The 12521-nt window shown below is 34.0% G+C and overlaps 1 protein-coding gene across 2 annotated transcripts in view; it reads right to left on the bottom strand.

Annotated features, from left to right (window-relative positions):
- Positions 1–2950: 2950 nt before the first annotated feature.
- LOC123556708 (uncharacterized) overlaps positions 2951–12521 on the bottom strand; it is a 30896-nt gene continuing 21325 nt past the window's right edge. The window contains exons 10-14 of one of the 2 annotated variants that reach the window (XM_045347627.2): positions 11931–12169; positions 10300–10357; positions 6737–6951; positions 4259–4467; positions 2951–3812 (exon numbers count right to left, since the gene is read on the bottom strand). In XM_045347627.2, the coding sequence (XP_045203562.2) occupies positions 3614–3812; positions 4259–4467; positions 6737–6951; positions 10300–10357; positions 11931–12169 (920 nt within the window). In that variant the 3' untranslated portion in view covers positions 2951–3613. The remainder of the gene's footprint in view (positions 3813–4258; positions 4468–6736; positions 6952–10299; positions 10358–11930; positions 12170–12521) is intronic. The other variant, XM_045347628.2, reaches the window with a different exon arrangement.

Below are 12521 nucleotides of genomic sequence, written 5' to 3'. Positions count from 1 at the left end.
AAATCCAAAACTTGAAAACTATGATTCGAACCATGTATAAGCATGTCGAGTTTATATGTTGCTTACATACTGCCTGAGCTATCAAGTGCTACCACCAGATGACTCAGTTTGCGTATGCATGTGCAACTGGGTAGGTAGGCCGATGGTCTAGCGGTAACACGCTTGACTGTCAATCCGGAGGCTCTTCTGACAGATTTTATTAACTATCACAACAGCAATGTTGTTATATTTTCTTGTCATTTGGGATCATATAGTCCATTCAATATCTGTGTAATAGAGTTCCGTTTTATCCGGTGCTAGCGGCCCATCTTATATGCTGTTTAACTATTCTAGATTTGATGAGTTCAAGTTATTACAGTCGGGATATAATAGAAAACCCATTTTACAGTTTAGATTTTCATGAACATTTGATTGTATGTTTGCCTTAAATTTTGATAGTATGATTTCAGGCTGAGTGGTTTACAAAGATAAAGATCATTTATCGCATTTTCCCAACTTCTACTGGTCGATCATCACCACATCGCACAACATCATACCAACTGGCATTTACAAGACAAATGTTTTCGTACTTTTTGTACATTGGTATGATGTCAATTACTAAGACCTGTATCTTATATTATTGTTTGTTGTTTTTGTAGTTAGGAACATGAAATTAGTGAATAATTGATTTACTCACGAGTATTGACGAAAAGAAATCTAAGTTAAAAAGGGGAATAACCCTGTCAAAATTAAAATCAGAGTTATGGAGATTGTTTCTTCTGGTGTAGATTTTGATAGTTGATAACTATTTTAAGTTTCAAGTCAAAAGCTTTGTTAGTAACAGAGATATTTGACTTTATCAAATCTTTAACCAACGGCGACGGTGACGCCGACGTCGGGGCTAGTGCAATAGCTCTATTTTTCTTCGAAAAGTCGAGGTAAAAAGGAAAATTGCTGATACCTAATCTAAAATGCGTTGAAGAAAAAAAAGCTTACAGCTCAATTACAGAAAAATATATATCCCGTTAACCCTTTAAGATAAACGAAGACAAAAGAAAAACCCAAGACAACCAAATGTCACCTTAGTAAGATAATAAGAACCGGATTAGCAGCAACCTCATGTAATATACAAAAAACATACATTATAAAATACTAAGTTGTGTAGACATTATTTACATAGATAAAACATTCTTCTGTCTAAATTGTTATAACAGGTTTTGCCAGTTAATCTAACTGACCTGGAAACACTGAGAAATTGTTTGATAGTTGAATCAACGGTGAAACTTAGTTGTGACGTTGATCAACCTTATATTGACCTTTAGCAACTATAGGAGATGCTCTGTTGCTGTTTGGTCGTTATCTGACGTTGAATCAACGTTGAACATTGGTCATGTTTCAACCTTCTTGCAAAGTTAAGATAAAAAGAGGTGCTTTGAAAATTGTTTCAAGATTAATACTGACTTGCCTAACTCGTACACCCAGATTGCCGGTATGACATTAAAATACATGTTATTTAATATTGCGCCTGTACATGTAACATGATATATAATTTTACATATCTTAAGTATGTACTTCTAGTTATTTTTACTGTTGTTAATAAAATTCATAATTACAGGCAATATATTTTGACTTAATTGAGGTAGTTACACTATAACAGTTTGTTCGATTTTCAAAAAATAAGTCTCAGATACTATCGAATTTCTAAGTTCAAAATAACACCCGTAAATGAAAAGTAAATAATAGCTTAAACACATATCCAACTTGAGAAGGTGCGCGAAATGGTCTAAATAAATAGACAAACACCCAAAAATGATTGTAGACAGTTTCTCTTTTCTATCGGTCACTATACTTATTTATTGAAATCAAGATATGGTTTTTGGAGCATGCATTTACCATAAGCTCTTTATAAACAGGATTCGTGTGTATCTTTGTATTTCCTTTGTGCCTATTGGTCATTTATTCCCTGATATCCTAATCTTATACATTATTATTTCTTTTGAAAACAAAATTCTCTCACAATTCTGTTGATATTGCTTTTACACATCTTTAATGTAATAGTTGTAACAGTTGGTGAGAAGGAAAATGAAAGACTGTTCGTGCTTTCTTATACTAGTAAGTACACTAGATATTTTTCTGAGATGCATTTCTAAATATAACACACAGGTATTGTTTCTTTGTATACCGGCTATGGAAGAGTATTTAGTAAACCTGACTAGAACATTAAACATATAAAGTCAACTATAAATGCCATTTCAAAATGATGAAAATTTCGTAAGACTTGAATTTTAGTTGTAATGATTTAACAATAATTAGCCAGATTACATTATACCTTCAGGAAAAATGCTGCACACGATTATGGTCTTAAATGAGGTTTACTGGACATAAATTTGGACTTGATGCGGTTTGATATTTTTAAATTCATTAAAATATGAAGTGAAGTCTTCAACCATTTATCAACGTTATTTCAACGTCTAGCCATTCCCAATTCATTAGTTACTAAAGTCCTTATATAGACAGATATCAACCATTGACAATACAGGAACTACAATCAGCAACTTTTCAACGTAAAATAATACTTGGTTGACTTCAACCCGAATTCAACGTCAAATCAACGTTGACACGTTGAATCAACGTTATTTCAACATTAAAATCAACGTTGAATAATGGTTGAAGCTTCAACGTTGTTTCAACTTTCAAAATCCAATATAAACCCAACCAGAATTCAACGATGAAGTTCAATGTTGATTCAACGTTGGTGTGCCTGCTGGGATAGTACTGTGATTTTTACGAATCCGCCCTGTTCATCGTCTAGCTTACCATGACCTTCTACCCAAGAACTTAACCTATCATTTAAAATACTGTAATAAAGTTTGTAAACAACTGAAGCTAATGCAATACGCCTGTACGAAAGAGAATCTCTTGGGTCTAACCCAGGGGACTTGGGTATTGGATTAATTACACACTTGCCCCATAAACAGAATAATAATTGTTTATTTATATATAATTGTATAATTGTATATTACACAAAATATAGGTTTACCCAAGTCGGTAGCATCCTGTATTAATAATTAATATTAATTGATTGATTAATAAATTGTCATTATTAAGGAAGGTTTTATTCCAGACAAAATTTAGATTAATTAGCAACGATACAACAATGAATAGATAAAATTAGCAACATACAACTGTAAAAAGCAAATTAGCTAAAACATAGATAAAATTTCCTACAAGTACGTAATCCCTATCACTGACCCTTTTTTCTGTACAGTTCAGCTTATTTTTACTGATAGATGTTTACAAGACTGTAAAATATATTGTATGTGTCATTTACACACATCCATCTGTGGTAAGTACTGCATTAAGATACATGTGAAATGTTTGAATGCTAATCCGTTACACAGTTAGAAAAACTTTGAAGAATGTAGGCCCTCTTGCCAGGGAGGATAATTCGGTCAACTCAAGGTAACAAATAACTATGTTGTTGTTCGTGCTCGAAATAGTCCGGTCAAACATCAAGTTGATTTATTTTAAAGTGAAAAAGACCAATCTCGAATACAACAATCCTTCAGGAGTAATTAACCACTGAATCAATCTAAAATTATGCCGCAAGTGCGACACTAGAGTATTACAAAGGTTAACTGATTCGAGGGCGCTTCAGCCGTAATGCAATGTATACAACTACTCTCAGCATAACACAAATTAGTATCATAGTTCCAACGTAGCAATACACCGGAAGTTCAATTCCAACATCGTGTAGTATTTCTACAGACGTAACGTAGTCTGAACTGTTCTGAAGACATTTGCTGAAGGTTATCACACTGGTTGTGTTACAACTGAAATTGAAAGAATAGTATTTCGACTCTCCTGCCATACCGTGTTGGTTGTCAAATTGTTTCCCTTTACTAGAAATACATAAAGCAAGACATTTATTACACTAAAATCATTATCCAGTAAAAGGGTCTTGTCAAACATGTTTTATACAGATAAGCAGTCCATCATTTGGGAAAAATACAGGTATTTAAAATCAGTAGCTTTTACATTGACGTGCAAAAGAATTGCGTAATCAATGCTGTGTGTTTTTTATCAGTCAATCACATTTCTCTATGATAGTCTCTCCCACATGTTGGAATACGAAACAAAGCATGCATAAAGGTGTTTAGCTAATCGAGTGAAATAGTAAATAAATCATGGCCTTACTTTATGAATCTTTGAAATATCTGACGCTAAGCAGTGTACTCCGGAAAAAATACTTAAATATATATGGAAAAAGAATACATACGATACCGGTTCTGTGTTCTCATACAAGATTATGCATAATGCACTGAACGGGTAGTACATGTGAGAAACATATTTTGCCCAGGCTAGCCAGCTAGGGATATTTTGTATCAAAAATCCACATAGCAACATCGACAATTGCAACACCACATTAAGAACTGATGTGCTCAGCTGTCTGTCCGGGAAAACGATGCTCACAATAAATCCAACACACTGAAATTAAAATGTAAAATACCACAAATGATTAAAAATAATATTTAACAGTTAAAGTGGTGACGAAATATTAAATCACACCAATAATTTGAACATTAGTTACAGTGTATTTACCAGTTAAGAAATATCTTCGAAACAAATCATTAGAATTCATTTTCCTAAATACGAAATGTTCTACAATCGGCTGATACCCGACCATTATATTTATTTAAAAACGGCCTAAAATGTTTCACCTACAGAAGCATTGTAATTCATAGACAATCACCGTTTATACAAGGGGTCTTCAAAAAAAGAATTTTTACGTTTTCGTGCAATCACCGTTTATACAAGGGGTCTTCAAAAAAAAACTATTTTGACGTTTTCGTGCAATCATCGTTTATACAACGGGTCTTCAAAAACGTATTTTGACGTTTTCGTGCACGACACTAATTTTAGATCGTGTATTCAAGTATTCAGGGACTGTTTAAAACCGTTTTATTTAAGAATAACTTGGCTACGTATTTTTTGGTTTCTTAAAAAAATGTTTCAATAAACTACTGCCTTTTCATAGTGCTCTTAAAGCAGCATGCCTCCAGATTTATTTAAAAAATAATCTTTCTTTCAAATTGAAGTTTTGGTCATATTATGAACATTAGAATATGAATCTTTGTTTCTAAAATATTTTAAAAAATCCAAATCAAGAAAAAAAGATGACCTCGTCGGGAATCGAACCCCGGACTGCCGCGGCAATAAAGACATTTTCCCGTCGTCGTAACCAATAGCGCTATAGCTGAAGTAGTGAATAATTACTTCAAAATATAGTTATTTATAATCGAGACAGTTTACCTGGAGTAAAAGCGTGACAAACGCTTTTCGATTTTCATCGTAAAAAGTAGTAAAAACAGCAAATTCTCATGTGTTTCCGTAACATAAAGTTAGTCAGTAATTAAGTTTTAAAGCCTTCTTAAGAAATATAGCATTTATTTAAAGATATCTAAATAATTTTTTTTGTCGAACGATCTTGAGGCATGCCGCTTTAAATTTCGGTTGCAATGAGAACACAAATAGAATTTATTTGTAACAGATTAGAACTACATCAATTAAAAAATGACACTGGGTAATTCACATAAAAATTGTTCTACAGTTCGTCACAAACGTCTCAACGTGACCTTCTGACGAGTTTATTTTAAACTGGAAGTCTTCGGATTGATTGCGTCATACAATTATATAGAAATATCGTATTTGATTAACAGAGTTTATTTCTGCAATGACTGGCTGTGCTAGCGCAGTAGGCAGAGATTCAGGACTTGGTTCTGTAAAAAAAAAAACAAATCCCGCGCTAAAATTTGTCATTCAACATTTGCTTTTTAATATTTTAAGTGTAATTAGAATTCGTTTCTATTTTAACTTTTTTGTCTTATGTAATTTATGACTGACCTACATCTACCCCAAGTTTAAAGAGGCCAAGCCAAGATGTAATAATCTTCCCTTCTGCTCTGTGTAAAATACATACACATAATTCTTTTCAATTGCCACCACAAAAATTTGTTCTGGCTGGATCGTGAGATAACATTTATATGAACCGACGTATCTTTTGTATGTTCTATAATTTTTACTTGCATAGTTACCGCCTGAGCAATCAAACGTTTCAGTAACGCAGCTTTAGTAATTATATTACACAAATATGTATATATGTTGTTTAATAAGTAAAACCATCCCATACACAGTAGACAGTGACGAGCTGTTCGTAACGCTCAGTGTGAGAATACGACATAGCATGTTCAGCTACAAAATGGAGGAAAAACGAGTATTTTTTGTGGGTTTAACAGCGCACTGACCCAATTATAGGTCACACGGCGACATTCCAGCTTTGATGTTGGAGGAAGACCCAAGGAGCCCTTCATGCATAATTTCTTCACGAGCGGGCATATGGGTAGAACCATCGACCTTCCGTAAGCCAGCTTGATGGCTTCCTTACATGAAAAATTCAACACTCCGGATGAGGCTCGAACCCACATTAGTAAAGAGTAAGTGATTCGAAGTCAGCGACGTTATCCACTCGGCCACGAAGGCCCCGAAAAGCTCGAGGGAGCAGGAGGACAATATATGCCTAATATGAAACCTTGATCATGATGACAATAAACAGCTAAGGTACCTGTATACTGACGGTATTCAATAGAATGATTGAATACGTAATAAAATATTCCCGCACACCATTCAGCTGAGCTATCCAATAAATAGATATAATATATGAAACCTTGATAATAATGTAACCGAACAGCTACGGTACCTGTATACTGATGACATTCAGTAGAATGATTGAATACGTAATAAAAAATTGCTGTACACCATTCAGCCGAGCTATCCAATAAATAGCTGTGCAAAGTATTGTAGGTTTTGCAAAGGTTAACGGTAATTCTCCAGCCATTTTGGAAAAGTAATAGGCAGATAACCGATATGCTCCGCTTGCACGCTCCCTTGAAACAACTTCAATTTCAACTGGAACTGTAAAGAACCAAAAATGTAATCAAAATCAAAGTTCATTAAAGTATGGGTAAAATAAATATAATCAAATTCAAAGTTCATTAACGTATGGATAAAACAAATGTTATCCAATTCAAAGTTCCTTAAAGTATGTGTAAAATAAAAATAGTTGGCAGTGCAAAGCATAGTTTAAGATGACAGGTGAAAACACATCATAACAATAATGTTGCTTGGGAAAAAGTTAAAACCACAAGTTAACGAAATACATCTATTAAAATAATGATCTATCCATGTTGATTTTTATCAATTATATAGCATTGTAAAGTATCTGTAATCTAAATATTAGTTCCGGTCATCTATAGCTATTTTTGTAAATGGTATTTTAGTTGTATGAATTTGCTTTAACATATTCCTGATCAATTTCTGTACAGTTAACATATTTTTGCACTGATCGTTTGTATTGTATATCTTAATATATGTACTGCATTTACGTAATAAACTATTTTCAGTTTTCCATGCAGCTTCTTCGAAAGAATGAGGGCAATTTTTGGGAGAAACAGTATTATTAGTAAAGGGTGGGATGGGGGTGGGGAGGGGGGCTCTTCAAATCTTGTTTGTGTTTCACATAACGAATTTGAAAGTGGGATTAGATCACTTGTATTTCAAAGGGCTCATTTGCACCAAGAGAAATTTTCATTCCTGCCGCACGAGTGTCTAACATGAAGTCTAAAATCACAGATTTCAGGACATGAACATTAATAATTTATCTTTCCTAAGGTAACGCAACTACCTCAAAAGCGTTCCAAAATAATTATGACTTTATCAAATCAATTAACAGCGATAAATGTAATTCTGGTTACGTTGGTTAAAGTATATATATTATTTACAAATGTTTAGGAAGGAACAAATAAAACCTAATTGACTGTTCTTGGTTTTCAAAAAGATTGAGCATCTGATCATTCCTCCGCTTGATTTTATCACAATTGCTGATCAGTAACTAATTGTGACAAAACACTGATCATCAGTTTCTGATACATTTTTAACGGACTGTCACCTTGAATACGAAATTATTTTGAGTGTGGGACACAGAATATTTGCATGGAAATTGGAGTTGGTTATCAAACAGGCAATTCATCTTACATTCCCGATATTTTATGTAAGGCCTCCAATAATTAGTGCAGATTATAAAACGTCATCAGAACATTTGAATGATTCTGGTCAAAATTAAGATGAATCTGCTCAATATATTTATTATTCTACCACTGATTGTAGATACAAATGGGGATATCCGGCTCTATGTTTATTTTATAGGGATTGAGGAAGCTCTGCTGGATATTCTTATCCACACCTAATATCAGCGATAATATCGTTATCTTGATGTGTTTTTTTAACATATAAGAAATGAAACGAATATTATTCCTAACATTATTTTCCTACAATAGCGGGAGTAAACTTAAATAATTGTGAGAAATATACATCCATTAACAGGAGAGACATTATGACGTTTCAAAGGCAAAAAGCAACGCAGAGTTCAGATTTGATTTGACGTCATGTACTATTTACTAAAATAAAGTGTTATGAATTGAGAAATACGAGGAGTGTTCGATATGAATTGCTTATTGTCCTCTAGCTCGATATCCACGTGGGACACGATAAAAACCAATATCTACCTGTATAGGGTTATTCAATACCTACACAACGGTGTATAAATGTACATGTTAGACTAAGTGTAAGACATAAAATTTGCCATTTGAATACACGCAATCATTGACCACTGTAGTAAAAATGGTTGGTAGAAGCGTCGACAAGAAAGATGAAATACGGGCTTACATCAAAGCTCGCTCAAAACTTGGTTGTTCTTTGAAGCAGCTGATGACTGAACTTTCTACTGCTTATGGACCTTCTTATGTGTCTTATGACACAGTTCGGCGGTGGAAAAAGAAATTTGAGTCTGGTGTAGAGTCCATCAAAAATGCACCGAAATCAGGTAGGCCAAAATCTGCATCTCGTAAAGAAATCGTTTCCAAAATAAAGGAAATCATTGAAGGAGATGCCAGATTTACAGTTCGTGATATTGCACGAAAGGTAGGCATATCACTATCAACGGTTCACCTTATTTTGAAGAAGCATTTGAAAGTCAGAAAGATTTCTGCTAGATGGGTGCCACATTTGTTGACTGATGAGCAAAAGAGGCAACGGGTTAAAGTGGCCAAAAGGCTGCTTCAAATGTTTCCAAAATATGACAAAAAGCAGTTTGCCAATGTCGTCACAGGTGATGAAACCTGGGTCCATTATTTTTTGCCCGTCAGAAAGGTTAGCATTAAGATCTGGGCCACTAAACACAGCAAACGCCCAATAATTGCCAAACGTTCTTTGAGTGCAAAGAAGGTTTTGTATGCAATCTTCTTCTCTGGTGAAGGAGTCGCAATAAAAGTGCCGGTGAAAAAGGGCAAAGCATCACCGGAAAGTACTACAAAGACGTAGTACTGAAGAAACTGAAAAAGTACTATCAGAAACGACGCCCTGCCACTGGTTTTAGACATGTCCGCCTTCTACATGACAATGCCCTCGCTCATACCTCCGCAATAGTTACGGCGTTTTTGAAGAAAAAAAAGTAACTGTTTTGCCTCACCCCCCGTATACCCCAGACCTTGCCCCATGTGATTTCTTTTTGTTTCCGAAATTGAAATCATTCCTTGCTGGGCGGAAATACCAGTCCCGACAGGCACTTGAATCTGCCATTCATCAGTACCTTATTACTGTGCCCAAATCAGCGTAACGTGACGCCTTCAAGAAGTGGATACATCGGCTGAAACTTTGCATTTCTAGCCACAGGGAGTACTTTGAGGGCATGAAATGAGCCCTTTTGGGCTAACTTGAAATTTGAAGTCTCCAGATAGAAATAAGCAATTCATTTCGAATATCCCTCGTATAATGTAAGGATACAAATGGAACTATCAATATATTTAATTAATTAGGTTTTACATGAAAAGCATAACATCACAGAATGTAAGATTATGTTTTCCAGCACCGATGAAAACATAGGCAGATGTAGTGTGAGAGATGGGGGAAAAGAACCAGTTAATTTTGAAATGGCTTGCCAAAACATGTTACCAATGTTGGTGTAAAGGCAACAAGTGTTTTCTATTGTCCCTTTTAGTCAAAGTTTGTTTAAGTTTTAACTGTGGCAACTCTTACTGAGTGTTAATATTAAGATGTACTTTTAACTGCATTTTATTGGTTTCATAAATATGTAATTATTATCAGTCTTGAATGAAATGAATTCAAGAAGAATCACACAGACATTTTGCAAAGTATTTATCAGGTAGAAAATTTAATAAATGTGTTACCAAGCTGACAGAAGCTTACATATTGCCGCGGCTTGAAATGCAGTTGAGGCTGTAGATATCAAGACCATGTAGAAAGCCTTCAATATATAAAAATACATATTTCATTGTCGTAAGTGCATACTACTCAAAAACATTACAAAATAAAACTATATTTGTGCTAATTAAGTGTTTTATGTATTTTGGTATGAAATCATTCAGTTATACATGTTTTTATGTTCGCTGAACAAGTATACTTTTTCAACAATTTCCTTCTTGTATGCTCCGCGAAGAGGGAAGCATATGGACGATGCTTCGTCTGTCCGTCCGTCCCGCAATTCTTATCAAGAGTATTTCTCAGCAACTACCGGCTTGAATTAAGTACAACCTCCTAGGAAGCTTAACTCTTAAATGGAGATGCATATATTATCCTCAAGTTGCGGTCAAATAATTCTACACTGAGTTATTGCCCTTTGTAGTATTCGACATTGCTATGCTATAGCACCACTTCATGTCCGGAGTATTCAACAGCAACCACTATCTCGAATTCAGCGAAACTTCATAGGAAGCTTTAAGAGAAAAATCGCATATTTTCCTCATGTTCCGATCAGAATTTTTTCACTGAGTTACTGCCCTTTTATTATTCCACATTAGCACAATATAGTACCATTTCTTGTCCGAAACCAATATCTGCAATTTATCCAGACGTCATTGGAAGATTAACTTCAAAGAGGAGTAGCATATATTATATTCAGTTATTCAACATAAGGAAAGTATAGCGCCTCCCTTATTCGGAATATTTCTCAGCAATCATCCGTTTTACCGATATTTTATTGTTTACATATTAAAAATGTCCAAGTTAAAATTATCAAGCTATATTAGATTTAAAACAAGAGTTGAATATATATTACTGTTGTGTACAACATATGAAGTGATGCATACAGATATACTAGTCCAAATTTCTAACGGCTGCTCGATATTTGGTATCTTTCAAAATAAATAGTACATTTATGTAATTTCCCCAAATTTTTATCATCTTAATAATATCTATAAAACAACAAAATTGATTTATGCAGCATTTTCGTAATATAGAACTTTCTCAAAGACATGGTTTTTAGATTCAAGATGTTCGGCCTTCGTGATTAGATTAATACGCATCTTTACTCAAAACCGTGTTTTATTTGCCAACAAAGCACGCAGAACTAAAGTCTATTTCCATTCTAACACGTTCGAATTACACCAAGTAGTGATATCATGTGATTTCATTCATAAAATGCGGTTTAAATTATGAGGGAGTAAACCAGAATAACCAAAAGTAGGTCATTTTGCAAAACGTGTTCTAATCGACAAGACAATACTTGGTAAAATCCTTCTTTGTTTATATAAAAGAAAATCCTAAAAGTGTAAGTATTAATAGTATAACGCGGACAAAATAAGCAGAAATATGATGCATTGTAGTAATGGTACTCTTTCATTATCTTAAAGCCGATCGGGTCATCCTATGTGATATCCAGCTATGTATCGAGTTCAATTATATAAAATGTTATACAGATCTTTGTAGAATATTCTTTCAATTCTAAACTTGTTTTATCTTGAAACACGCATTCAATGGGTTTGTTTCACGTACTGCAAATAGGAAGAAAAATAAGACAGGCTAAGAACAGTAATTCGTACCACTCCCCTTATATCTCCGAACGTCTTGAAGTCATTCAACATTAATAGACCACCTAAAACTCCCATAAAGAGGAATTCAGTGAGACTGTACACATGTAACAGTGTTCTTATTGATTGTTTCAAACTTCTCCAAGTAAGCATACGAAACTGCATTGCGAACCCCGTTGGCCATTTCTCTTTTTCTGAAATGCTGAAGTCACTGTCGTGTGTTTTAATGGATACCATTGAGCCGGATGAATCTGTAATTTAATGGTTTTAAACATGTAACAGTGTTTACTAAAACATTATTTACAAATTGTTCTAGGTTAAAACTGTAACTTGTATATTTTCATATCTTATATGATATATAATTTTGACATTTAGTCCAATGTTCTGTTCTGAATATTGTAAGTGCTGAATAAAAATCAAAAGAAAATTTAGGTTATGTTAGATGAAAGAGAAACATTTTCAGTCAGACAAACACACTGTTAACATTTGGTTAAAATAGCTCATAATTTTATTGGCGGTGCATACCAAAAGGCAATTTCCAATGACAAATTCTGTATCATAAGAAACCCTTATTATCAAGCATATATCTTTCAATCTTTCATG

Source organism: Mercenaria mercenaria, chromosome 5 (genome assembly GCF_021730395.1).
Source record: "Mercenaria mercenaria strain notata chromosome 5, MADL_Memer_1, whole genome shotgun sequence".
NCBI lineage: Eukaryota > Metazoa > Mollusca > Bivalvia > Venerida > Veneridae > Mercenaria > Mercenaria mercenaria.
This window is presented reverse-complemented; position numbering and strand designations above follow the sequence as displayed.